Consider the following 10587-nt stretch of genomic DNA (forward strand, 5'->3'; position numbering starts at 1 on the left):
TGGCACTTTTTCCTCGACTTACGTAATCTGTCGAGGAAAAAGTGCCACGTTTTCCCGGTCATGTGACAATGTTTCGGCAAAACTGCCGACGCCTGCCTAATGAAAGTTACTCGCTTAGGCTTCCCAGTCCGCCGCTCGCTGCGCGGAAAGTTGCTACCGCCGACAATGCTCGTGCGACGCCGCCTGCGGTCAGCAAGCTTTCCAGCAACACTCCTCCTCTACAGGCTATGAAGACCCGAACTCCTGATAAGTCGCTGCCTGTCGAAGAAGAACCAGAAGACGACGTCGCAAGGAACCTTCAAAGACTTTCAGAAACCCCTTGCATGGCACCATTTCCCTGGTGACCCAGAATCAGGCGTATCTTTCCGTGCACTCATTTACATTCCTTCGCGTTTGTGAGTAGTCATGATTATTATTATGTGCTTCTCACCTATGTCTTTCAAGGTCTGAAGAGTTTTTCAACAAACCGCTTGATAATTCAGCAAAGGACGTCAGGCTGCTAGTGAAGCACGCGTTCATCACCTCCGACCGGCGAATATGGCTTGCCGAAATGGGCTAGCTGGGTGAAAGTTATTATTGACGGTAAATTGGTTTGGTTCGACCCAGAATTTGTGTTAACTTGTATATCTAACATCTAGCCGATGATCTTCCATTGAATGTCTCTCGCGAAACCCTCCAGTCCAGCTCTTTCCTCAAGCAGATCAAGCAAATTATTTTACGACGTCTCATCCAGCTCTGAAACTCGCCGCGTCAGAGGACAGTAAAAACCGCCAGAAACTAGCAGCTCTTGTACGCTTTAACACAAACCAACGGGAAGTCGTATCGTTTGACTCGGTTAGTGACTATCATTATTATCATTCGGGGGCATATTTTTAAATTGCACGCATCCCAGTATTTGGAGAACAGGAAGCAAGGGCAAAAGCAGGTGAGTGGTATTGAGAAGAAATGGAGTGACGTGGTTTAAACATAATGCAGATTTTCTACCTCGCCGACATGGGTAAATCCATCGAGCACCTGTCTCAAAGCGTGTTCGTAGAAAAGTTGCATGCCCGCGGGTACGAAGTACTGCTTCTGAACGAGCCTTTGGACGAGATTATGCTTTAAAGCATCCGGAATTGGAAGTAAGTTACTGACGCCTCGCACGATTGAAAGATTATCTTACTGATGGGGTTCCATTTCAGGACGTTGCAAGGCTGGACCGGACTTTGGAGATGGTAAATCCCCATCAACGCGAGGGTCTTCGTTATTCTCATCCGCACACAGACACCCCAGAGGAAAAGGATACAATTGCGGAATTGACAGACAAATACGCTCCCCTCCTGGAGTGGCTGAAAATTGAGGCTGGAGACAATGTTAAGAATGGTGAGTACTCATTTTACGATCATATGACATTTTGGCCTGAGGTGCATATTCGTCAGTGATCGTCTCTAATAGGCTCGTCACGAGTCCTTGTGCGATTGTCGCAGACAGCATGGGTTTCACAGCAAATATCCAAAAGCTCATGAATGCGTTTCAACTAATGACTTGGCAGTGCTGGTTCAAACTCGGTAAAAATTTGCAGGTGCCACAAGCCGCGGTGCCCAGCAGAACGATGCCATGCAAGACTATATGAAGAAGCAGAAAGTCCTGGAAATTAATCCGCGATCGCCGTTGATCGAAGGCCTCCTTGAACATGTCGAGCAATTGAATGCAGATGGCGAATTCTGAGGCTCAACTTAAAGAAGTTGCTTCCATCCTAATCGACGGGGCTCTTGTTCGTTCCGGGTTTGAAGTTGCCGACTCCAACTTGTAGGTCCTGGCAAATTGATGCAACAATGTCTCACAGTAACACCACGCAGGTTCTTGACTCGTGTGGATAGAGTGCTCAGGCGATCACTCGGTGTGTCTGAGACCGCACCGACAGATGACACCGTGAAACCCGCTCCTCCCGTTGACCCAGAGTTGCCTAGTGACATACCCGTGGATGATGAGAAGATGTTCTTCAATCTTCCTGATGAAATAAAAAACAATCAGATTGAACTCGAGATGGAGGACATCGATGAAGATGGAAATGTTGTTCACGATGAGCTGTGATATTGCAGTAGATCTTGTAGTGGCAGGCTGGTCAATAATAAAATTTAACCATCGTGAATTTCAGTGTTCATCGACGTTGGAAGAACCAGCTCAATTGCTGAAACATAACAAAGCTGCGACAACTGACTCGACTACTAGTATCAAATGTATTTTCAAGGAATGAATGTTCTTTTCCCACTGAATCGCCACTAATTGATTCCTCAGTTTCCAGAGTTTTTGTTGTCATTCGTTCACAGCCCAACCAAAACCTTCTCCAGCCCCTCCAGCCCCTCCAAAACCTATCTTGCCATGACCCTCACGACCGTATCCTTATCCACAGCTGCAATATACTCCAACACCGTGTGAGCACGTCTCATAAAATCCCGTGGTAGCGGTCCCCCTTCAGATGACATAAACGCGCCTGTTTGCCCGCTATATATGCCCCTGATTTGGACACCGCTCCAGGAGCCGCCACCGCGTTCATACACCTCCTGAGTAAGCACCCGCGTGAGAAGTGCGAGAAAGTGTAGCGCCGCGCGTCTGAGTGTTGGAACTTTGGAGGATGCGCTCGAAGGGGATATGTCTAGCGGGTCTGGAGGACGTTCGGGTTGGGATCGGGGTGTTGAAACAGGTTCGTGTTCTGCTTGTTCCGTGCTTACGTCTGCGTCCGCCTCCACACCTTCTCGTTTACCTTAGCTGTGGGACGAGGAGTGGGAGTAGCCACAGTCATCTCGACCAACACCAAGTCCAGCATCCCCTCTGCTATTCCATCAGTGTATCGTTCCACCACTCCCGCACAGGTGTTGAGACATTCGGAGAGCAGGGAAATCGCTGACGTGCGTAAGATAACCGGTGCACGGGGCTCACGGAGGAGGGAAAGGAGAGGCGGAAGGAGCGTGTCCGCTTCATTAACACGGCGAGAGATGACAAGATGAGTGAGAATAGGATGGAGAGGTCGGATAAAACTCACCACATAGCACAAGGGCGTCTCCACAGCGCCTCACAACAATCGCGAGGGCTTCGCCGATACGAAGACGTGTGTCAACCTCACTCATTCGTTTTCGATTGCGCTCGATGATGGCACTGAGTGGGTGGATGAAGACGAAGATGAAAAGGATGACTTGGAGTATCATCTGAACAACGTCAACAACATCGAGAAGAGACGGAGGAGATGGGATACGCGGTGGGAGGCTCTGCAGCAGGCGGTGGGATGGAGTCCAGGGATGTAAAGGACTAGCCAATCACGAGCGTTGCAACACTGTAAGGCTTGCAGGAGAAGGAAACTCTTTCCACAACCCTTGGGTCCGGCTGAAAAGATGTCAGTGGAAACCGTGACAAGTATAGTAGAAGCGTACTAAAAACAATCCTAGATCCAGAGTCTTGTTTCAGAGCGTGAATTCAGAGTACCGCAGATTCAGAGCGTCAGTAATTCATTACCTAATAATCTGAGCCGCAGACGAGAATGATTTCGAGCCCCTAAGAATTTCGTTGGAACCCTTTGCTACAGCGCAGATGTCTAGCATAACGAGTCAAGTAATTCAAAGCAGAAGCCTTACAGAGGACGGGGGTATGTGCTGTTTCCTACCTCTCTATATCAATCTCACTTTCTCCTCAAAGAGGGCGTCAAATTCCCAGACATGCACGCCCTGTCGGAGGATGAACTGGCAGTGCTGATGTATGGAATCCCGCGGCGCAACGCGTTGCCCCACGAGCCACAATGGGATCCGAACAATGCATTAAAGTGGCCTGTGGATTTACAGCCATCATCCCTGTGCAAACCTCCTGAGGATGCTGCCCTACCACCCGATGCTGTAGACCCCCCTGACATGCGGTGCTATCCACAGGCCCCGCCCTATACACTAAACCCACTGCCCGACAATCGATTTAGACGCCGCTATAGGTATGCTACAGCTTACTATCCTCGTGATGCACCGCATCTCCGTGACCGATACTGCAAAATTACCATACCACCCAACATCTCTCAGCCCCAGTTTGTCAATGGCAAAGCCGCCCTAGAGCCAGTTCCTGGAATGGTGAAAATGGTACCAGGTATTCCCTACGTCTACGAGGTTTGTGGGGACCCTGCAAAGATCGTCACTGTGGGCTGTGCCCATACTCTGGAATCTCTCCAGGCCTATCCAGAGCACGCTAGTATACACCAGCTTGTGGATAAACTTCAACTCCTGACTTGGGGGGACAAAGGCTCAGCACCCAGCATTCGTGCGGTCTACCAGTTGCCTGAGTTTAAACGCAACGACCGATCATCAAAACCCCAGGAAGGCTCTCACGAAGGCTCTTACAATCTCGCCAGTACGGTCATCAAGGGACAGGGACAGGGCACCCTAGCTCCTGCTGTGCAGACAGACACGCAGGAAGCTCGCCATCAAATCGGCAGCATTCTAAAGATACTTCATGACCTGTATGCCCTCATTCTGCCCCTGAGCATTTCTGCGGATGAGTGGGATGTACTAGAGTACGTCATGGCAGAGCATAATGTGTTCACTTTTGGAGAAGGTGGGGTAGGCCCAGTAGGCTGCCAGCTTAATATCTCCTCCATGGATTCTGGAGGTGCTCTTATCAAAGCTATTGGCGGTGCTCAGGGATCTTGGCACGTTGATGCTGGAGATGATCCGATGACTCATACTTTGGTGACAATGCTGCTGCGAATTCCACCAGGTTTGTGCTTATGAATTTTAACGGTCAGCCAATTAATTATCCCTCCTGCTAGGTAGTGATCCTGGTGCATTTTGTCTGGGTCGCCCAGGCCTTTATGTCCGAGAAATTGACACCCTAGTCATCTTTCTAGTGTTCAAGGGAAATGACATTCATTCAGGATGTGCTCCCTGCCTGGACCCCAGTGGCCCAGGTAATCAACTTTATAGCGGGTTTGAGGTATGGGAAAATGCTTTTGGTCCCCAACTCCAGAAGCCATGGAACCTCGCAGGTGCAGAGAACCGTGCAGTATATGTGTCTTATATTCCTCGGGCAGCCTTCCGACGCACATCCCGCTGCAGTATGTATAGTGGCAGGGATATTGTGTTTGGCAATGCCTGTGATCCAGTTGCGGGAGCATCAGAGAGGACTGAGCCCCAGAATTATGTCGATCATGGCAGGACTATCCTGGGCAGCAGTTATGATGAACGTATAACCAGGGAGAGTATGATGCAGGCCTGGAATATGAACATCAGGGCAAGAATTCCTCCATCACAATTCTCTGCCTGGCTATCTACCCACACACCTCCCCCCAACAATGGACCACAGAAGTTCTCCATGCCTCTTTATCGCCTACATGAGATCGAGAATTTAAAGCTGCAGAGGGCGAAATATTATTATATGCAGCATCTGATTGACGAAGAATACTGCATCACATTATGCAAGCAGGACCTTTGGCAATTTCGATCTCAGGTATCCAAGGAACCTGCAGTTCCTCCCAAGCGAGGTCGGATTGCCATACCAGCCCACAAGACTCAGAGCATCCCCATCAGTGGACAGCAGGCAGATGACACTCAGACTACTTCACCTTCAAAGCGCAAGAATAAGTCCCAACATCGCATTCAGAAGAAGAGGAGATTGGATCATGAGTCATCTGATTCAGAGTCTATTGGTGACAACGAGCCTGAGAATGATGCAGAGAAGAGCTTTGAAGTTGAGAATATTGTTGACTCAATGTCAGTGGAGGTAAATCATCTAGATACTATACACTTGCCTTTGAAGCTGACAGAACAACAGGATGGTCCCATATTATATCGTATACGCTGGAAAGGCTTTGGACCTGAAGATGACTGCTACTTTGCAGAAAGTGAATTACAGTGAGTTAGGAGTCTTGGGTACTTAAAATTGCAACTGGTTGATGAACTTATTGCAGAGACTGCTCAGATATTCTGACGACCTACAAAGAAAATCTCACACAGGAGCGTTGCTCTAGTGAGAAGAAAACTTTTATTTCACTTGACCAGGGATCAACAGAACTACGGACTCTCACTCACACAATTAATCAAAGCTGTCTGGAAACTGCAGCCAGCAGTACACGATTTGCAAATACTCGCATGCAGACTGTCAAATCTTTTGGTGCAGCATCCTCTCAAGATGCCATTAAGGCACTGTCTCACAATGCCCACCTTGACCATCAGATGGCAGGTCTCCGACTCGACGTCTGGAAAGACGAGACAGCTCAAATGATTATCAATCATGCCCACAAAGCAGCTGCCAGTATTTCTGCATTACTCAGAGAGACAGACCAGCATGAGCTGCTGTTGAGGGCCTTGCTTTGGGAGATCGGTCGGCTGTACCTCACAGTATACAACTGGTATATGGAGAGTGGCCCTGCCATTGCAGATAAACTGATCAACTGTCTCCAATCTGCGGAAGGAAAGAGCGGATTGAAGAGCATGAGCCCCCGATACACTTCCCTGGTCCTTCGCATCTATGAGTACCTGCAAGCTTTGTGCAAAGCAAAGACTCAGGGAAAGTCAAGATGCCCTCCGTCCAACTCAGCGTCAGTGTCAGAAGAGCATCTGGAAGAGCTCCGCACCTTGGATCCCAAAATACATGGCTTTTGCATTCGGGATGGGACGTCTGGCTTACTTCAGCTCCCAAAAATTTCACCCTGCCATGTAGACGAAGCCAAGATTCCAAAGGTAGCCAAGCAATGCTTTGTTGACTTTATCTTTGATGCCCTCATCCTGGAGCACATCCTGGAATCAGACAAGTATTTCAATACTGAGAGGATACAAGCTCATAAGCCAGAGCATATTCGGGCCAGATTTTTAATCCGAGGTAGCATTTATCAAAGTTAAGCCTTACTGGATTGAGCTGATGCAAATTTTACTCAGGTGGCATTTTATCTGCTATAGTCAAGCGATTTGACTGGGATGACAGCATTTTGGCCTCTTTGGAATGGAAATCCCTTCTGCAAACTCCCCGTCGTATGTTTCAAACCTCCTTGGCAGATGTTGATTTTAGCCGTATCATCCATCGGGATCCTGTGGCAGCATTTGCATCCCTAGACATATGGCTCCAAGAACGTATTGATTCCAAGACCATCGATGCAGCTGGTGCACTAGGAGATGCAGTATGGGACTTCGTGAGGAGTGCAGGAGACCGAGCAGGACGTTTTTCCCGTCATAACCCATTTCAACATACTTTATCTCAGAGCGCTCCTGCTGTGACTTTCCTACCTCGGAGGGCAGATCAAACAGTCCTATCCTCTCAGGCCCTTCTTCCTGCCTCTCAAACTGCTCCATACAGCATTCCAGCGCTACTTATCAGAGAGGCTCTCAATAAGAAGAGGAACCACTCCCGTGGCTCCTCTTGTATTGACCGGATCATGCGTGGCCTGCGGCCTACCCAAGGCCAAAAATCCATCAGAAGCACTGCCAACCTGGATCATGTCAATATTCTCCGCATGGATGGTCACTACTCACAATTGTTGGCCAGAACTATTCCGCCTTCCCATGCAACCACCCGTATTGGAATCTCCAATCTTCTGGCTTATATGGCCTGTGGGCATGGCTATCCTACCAGTCAATTCATTCAAGACCACGAGCTGAAGTTCTCGTGCCTAAATGACTGTCTTTCCCTGTATGAGAGAGCTGCTTATAATGCCGGTAACAACCAAGGGCCATTCTTCAATACCCGGGTATGGGGCCAGCCCTCTGTGCACTTTGGAGTACAGTCATCCCGGGACCGTTCCACATCCTACCCCACTACTCATGATAAGTTTACACCGCTATTCTCATCAGAACTCCAGGATAAGTGGGTTCAATTTCTGGGCCCTATGGCCTGCCAAGACCCAGGAATTAAGACAGAACTCCGGCTTCCATGGGTCCAAGCCAAAGACTGGATTCTTCAGCAAAAACTTCATTGCTTTTCTTCCGGCCTCACTCCATTTCAGTTTTGTAATAATCTGGTGGCTTTAGGAATATGCAACCCTCCTACAGCCGAGGAGATGGGCTCATGGATTGGAGGAAACAGGAGGCTAGGCGCCTTCCAGGGACTCAAGATACTGGGATTCAACATCGATGCAAGGGGCCCCAAGTTCGGGCAGACCGCCTTCCAATCCTTTCACGCTCATCTGGAGCAGCATCTTCACCCCTCGGACAAACTCGACCTCACTTTTTCCACAATATTCTCCGAGCACCTGCTGTGCAAGATCTTTCGCTACGCTGGTATGTTTCAAAAGACAGATAAGACCTCTCTTATTTCCCTCGCGGAGAATGTGTCGTGCAGTGATTGGAGATCTGGGGACAATATCAATGATGAGTCCGGTCAACTATTCCCTATTCCTTTCGGCCAGAATAGGGAGGTTTTGGACCAGCTGGTAGCTGCCTCAGACTGAAGGTGCGCAAATGGGTGCCAAGTCTGAATTCCAAGGCAGAGCTATGTATGTATGATTATAATTGTATTATTAGTTAGTATGTCGCTGTTATTCGACGAGACTTCAAACTTCTGTGATATATGAATATAGGGAACGGTGCACGAGGGACGGTCATCGGCGCATATCCTTAATGTTGCAGCTATCCGCGAACGTATCGTTGGATATTCAGATCAGGCCCCGGTACGGAGTCAATCTGCTCAGTCGTCAGCCTCACTGGAAGTGCAGGCGACTCACGGTGCTCCTCGGTAGTTCTGATGGGAGGCCTTTCAAAGACAGCTGCGTCGAAGCTTGGAGGCCAAGGCGGTCTGTGCTGCTGTTGCGGTGGTGCTTCGTAAGGCTCAAGAGAGACGCTAATTTGCGGGCTGCGTGGGGTACTGCCTGGCAGAATATGGTGCGGGTAAGCTGGCGGTGGGTGAGCATGCTGGAGTGTACGATTATGTTTCTCCGTCATGGTCTCCGCTGCCGCCGATGGGGAAGTCATGGTCGCCGTCGATGAGAGAGTCGTTATCCTCCTCATGAGAGTCATTCCCATGGGTATAGCTGTCAACTTTGTTAGGTGTTGCGACATCGTCTTCTGGTTCTTCTTCGACAGGCAGTGACTTATCAGGAGTTCGGGTCTTCATAGCCTGTAGAGGAGGAGTGTTGCTGGAAAGCTTGCTGACCGCAGGCGGCGTCACACGAGCGTTGTCGGCAGTAACGGTGAGCGGCGGACGGGGAAGCTGAAGCAAGTAACTTCCATTAAATTGATACGACTCCTGCTTATACGAGACGTAGTCTACGTCTACTGCAGTCACACTCTCACCGTTCGACGAGCCAGTAGGCGTGTGGCAAGATGGAGAAGTGCGCTCAGGAGAGAGCACATGCTGCTGGGGGTCTTTGAGAGGCAACAACACCTCGCATATATACACAGCGCCGCACGCAGCATCACCGGTGTAGGCGACGCCAGACATTCCAGCCACGGGCGACTGCTGACTCAGGGCCTGCCCATAGTCTGCTCAATCTCTGCCATGAGCTCTTCTGAGTAGGGCGTGGATATTGCGCTGACTGAGTGTTGGGTCAAATGAGGCTGATGCATGTTGGGCTGACTGAGGGAATGAGGGTGGTGCTTGTCAAATGCACGTTCGGGTGAATAGAAGTCGAAGGAGACTAATCCCGCTGGATTGCTTCTTCTCGGAGATGAGACGGCTGGATGAGTGGAGATGGGAGTTGTGGGTGCGGCCTGCGTGGGGGCCGGCGAGGAAGTTCGTTTTGACTGCGGGGAGATGCTTGCAGTAGTAGGACTCGCTTGTTGTGCCTGGCGCTGATTCGCAGACTGAGTTGCTGCTCCGTGATCCTGAGGCGGTGAACATCCGGTTGCAAAATTGGCTGCACACCCTCGCCGGCCGGTTCACTTCGCTATCATACAAGCATCGCATTTCCCTTGAGTATCTAAATGCGTCTAAGTTGTGGTATGTGACGAGGGAGAGGGGTTGAGATGTAGTAGCGAGCTTCAGGATGATTGTTCAGTCAATCGCCGGATGAACAAGGCGAAGAATAAAGACACATACACCTAGAGGATCGCAAGGTTGATCCCGTGAACAGAATCTCGTGCGAGGTGATAAGTGCGTAGGTTTGGGACGAAAATATACGCTGCGGGGCAGATGTCTTGGGGACATAGGGCGAAGGATCACATGAAAAGAAATGCCGGAGGGTTCAGTTGATCTTAAAGAGAATATCGGCGCCCAGAATGTGGATAATGGGTAAACACGCACCTGGTGAGGATGTCACTTGGCACGAGAGCACAAATAGATGACACAGACTTTGAACGCCGGAAAACATCTGTGGGGACTGTGAACTTGTCGTTGGCTATATCAGAGCTCGCGATGACTTGTTGCATTTGCTGTTAATGTTGGAAGAAAGCAAGGTCAGAATGACAGCAGTAGGAGACTCGCTTTCAGTGTTTATCCCCAGGCGGTTGGTGTCAGCCTCTTGAATACTGCACATTGACATCCCGGGGTACTGAAGAGCAGAAGTTACTGAAAGAAAAAAGGCTTCAACTTGAACGCTTATGTAATACTACAACGGGTCCGTCGGATTGAAAGTTTCTTGACTTCGTCTATAGTAACTATAGTCGTGGAAGTAAGCAAAGTTTGAACGCAAAGAAAATGAATATCATGCCT

The 10587-nt window shown here is 49.5% G+C and overlaps 4 protein-coding genes across 4 annotated transcripts; 3 read left to right on the forward strand and 1 right to left on the reverse strand.

Annotated features, from left to right (window-relative positions):
- Positions 1-99: 99 nt before the first annotated feature.
- Positions 100-2073, forward strand: F5891DRAFT_1211131 (uncharacterized protein; the record flags this gene model as incomplete). Its single annotated transcript, XM_041369191.1, has 11 exons — positions 100-188; positions 252-395; positions 445-502; positions 685-834; positions 893-925; positions 976-1062; positions 1107-1121; positions 1182-1362; positions 1467-1561; positions 1694-1788; positions 1839-2073. The coding sequence occupies 11 exons, from the start codon at positions 100-102 to the stop codon at positions 2071-2073; spliced, it is 1182 nt and encodes a 393-aa protein (XP_041218143.1).
- Positions 2074-3827: 1754 nt separating this feature from the next.
- On the forward strand, positions 3828-5229 carry F5891DRAFT_905875 (uncharacterized protein; the record flags this gene model as incomplete). The annotated part of the gene is made up of 2 exons (XM_041373542.1): positions 3828-4728; positions 4781-5229. Coding segments are annotated over 2 exons (1350 nt in total), but the record flags the coding sequence as incomplete, so codon positions are not given.
- Positions 5230-7546: 2317 nt separating this feature from the next.
- Positions 7547-8389, forward strand: F5891DRAFT_964263 (uncharacterized protein; the record flags this gene model as incomplete). The annotated part of the gene is made up of 1 exon (XM_041376078.1): positions 7547-8389. The coding sequence occupies one exon, from the start codon at positions 7547-7549 to the stop codon at positions 8387-8389; it is 843 nt and encodes a 280-aa protein (XP_041218145.1).
- A 473-nt stretch (positions 8390-8862) lies between these two features.
- Positions 8863-9378, reverse strand: F5891DRAFT_1197587 (uncharacterized protein; the record flags this gene model as incomplete). The annotated part of the gene is made up of 1 exon (XM_041368508.1): positions 8863-9378. One exon carries the CDS (start codon positions 9376-9378, stop codon positions 8863-8865), a length of 516 nt encoding a protein of 171 aa, XP_041218146.1.
- Positions 9379-10587: the final 1209 nt, after the last annotated feature.

Source organism: Suillus fuscotomentosus (assembly GCF_016647785.1).
Source record: "Suillus fuscotomentosus strain FC203 chromosome Unknown F5891scaffold_126, whole genome shotgun sequence".
In the NCBI taxonomy this organism is placed as follows: domain Eukaryota; kingdom Fungi; phylum Basidiomycota; class Agaricomycetes; order Boletales; family Suillaceae; genus Suillus; species Suillus fuscotomentosus.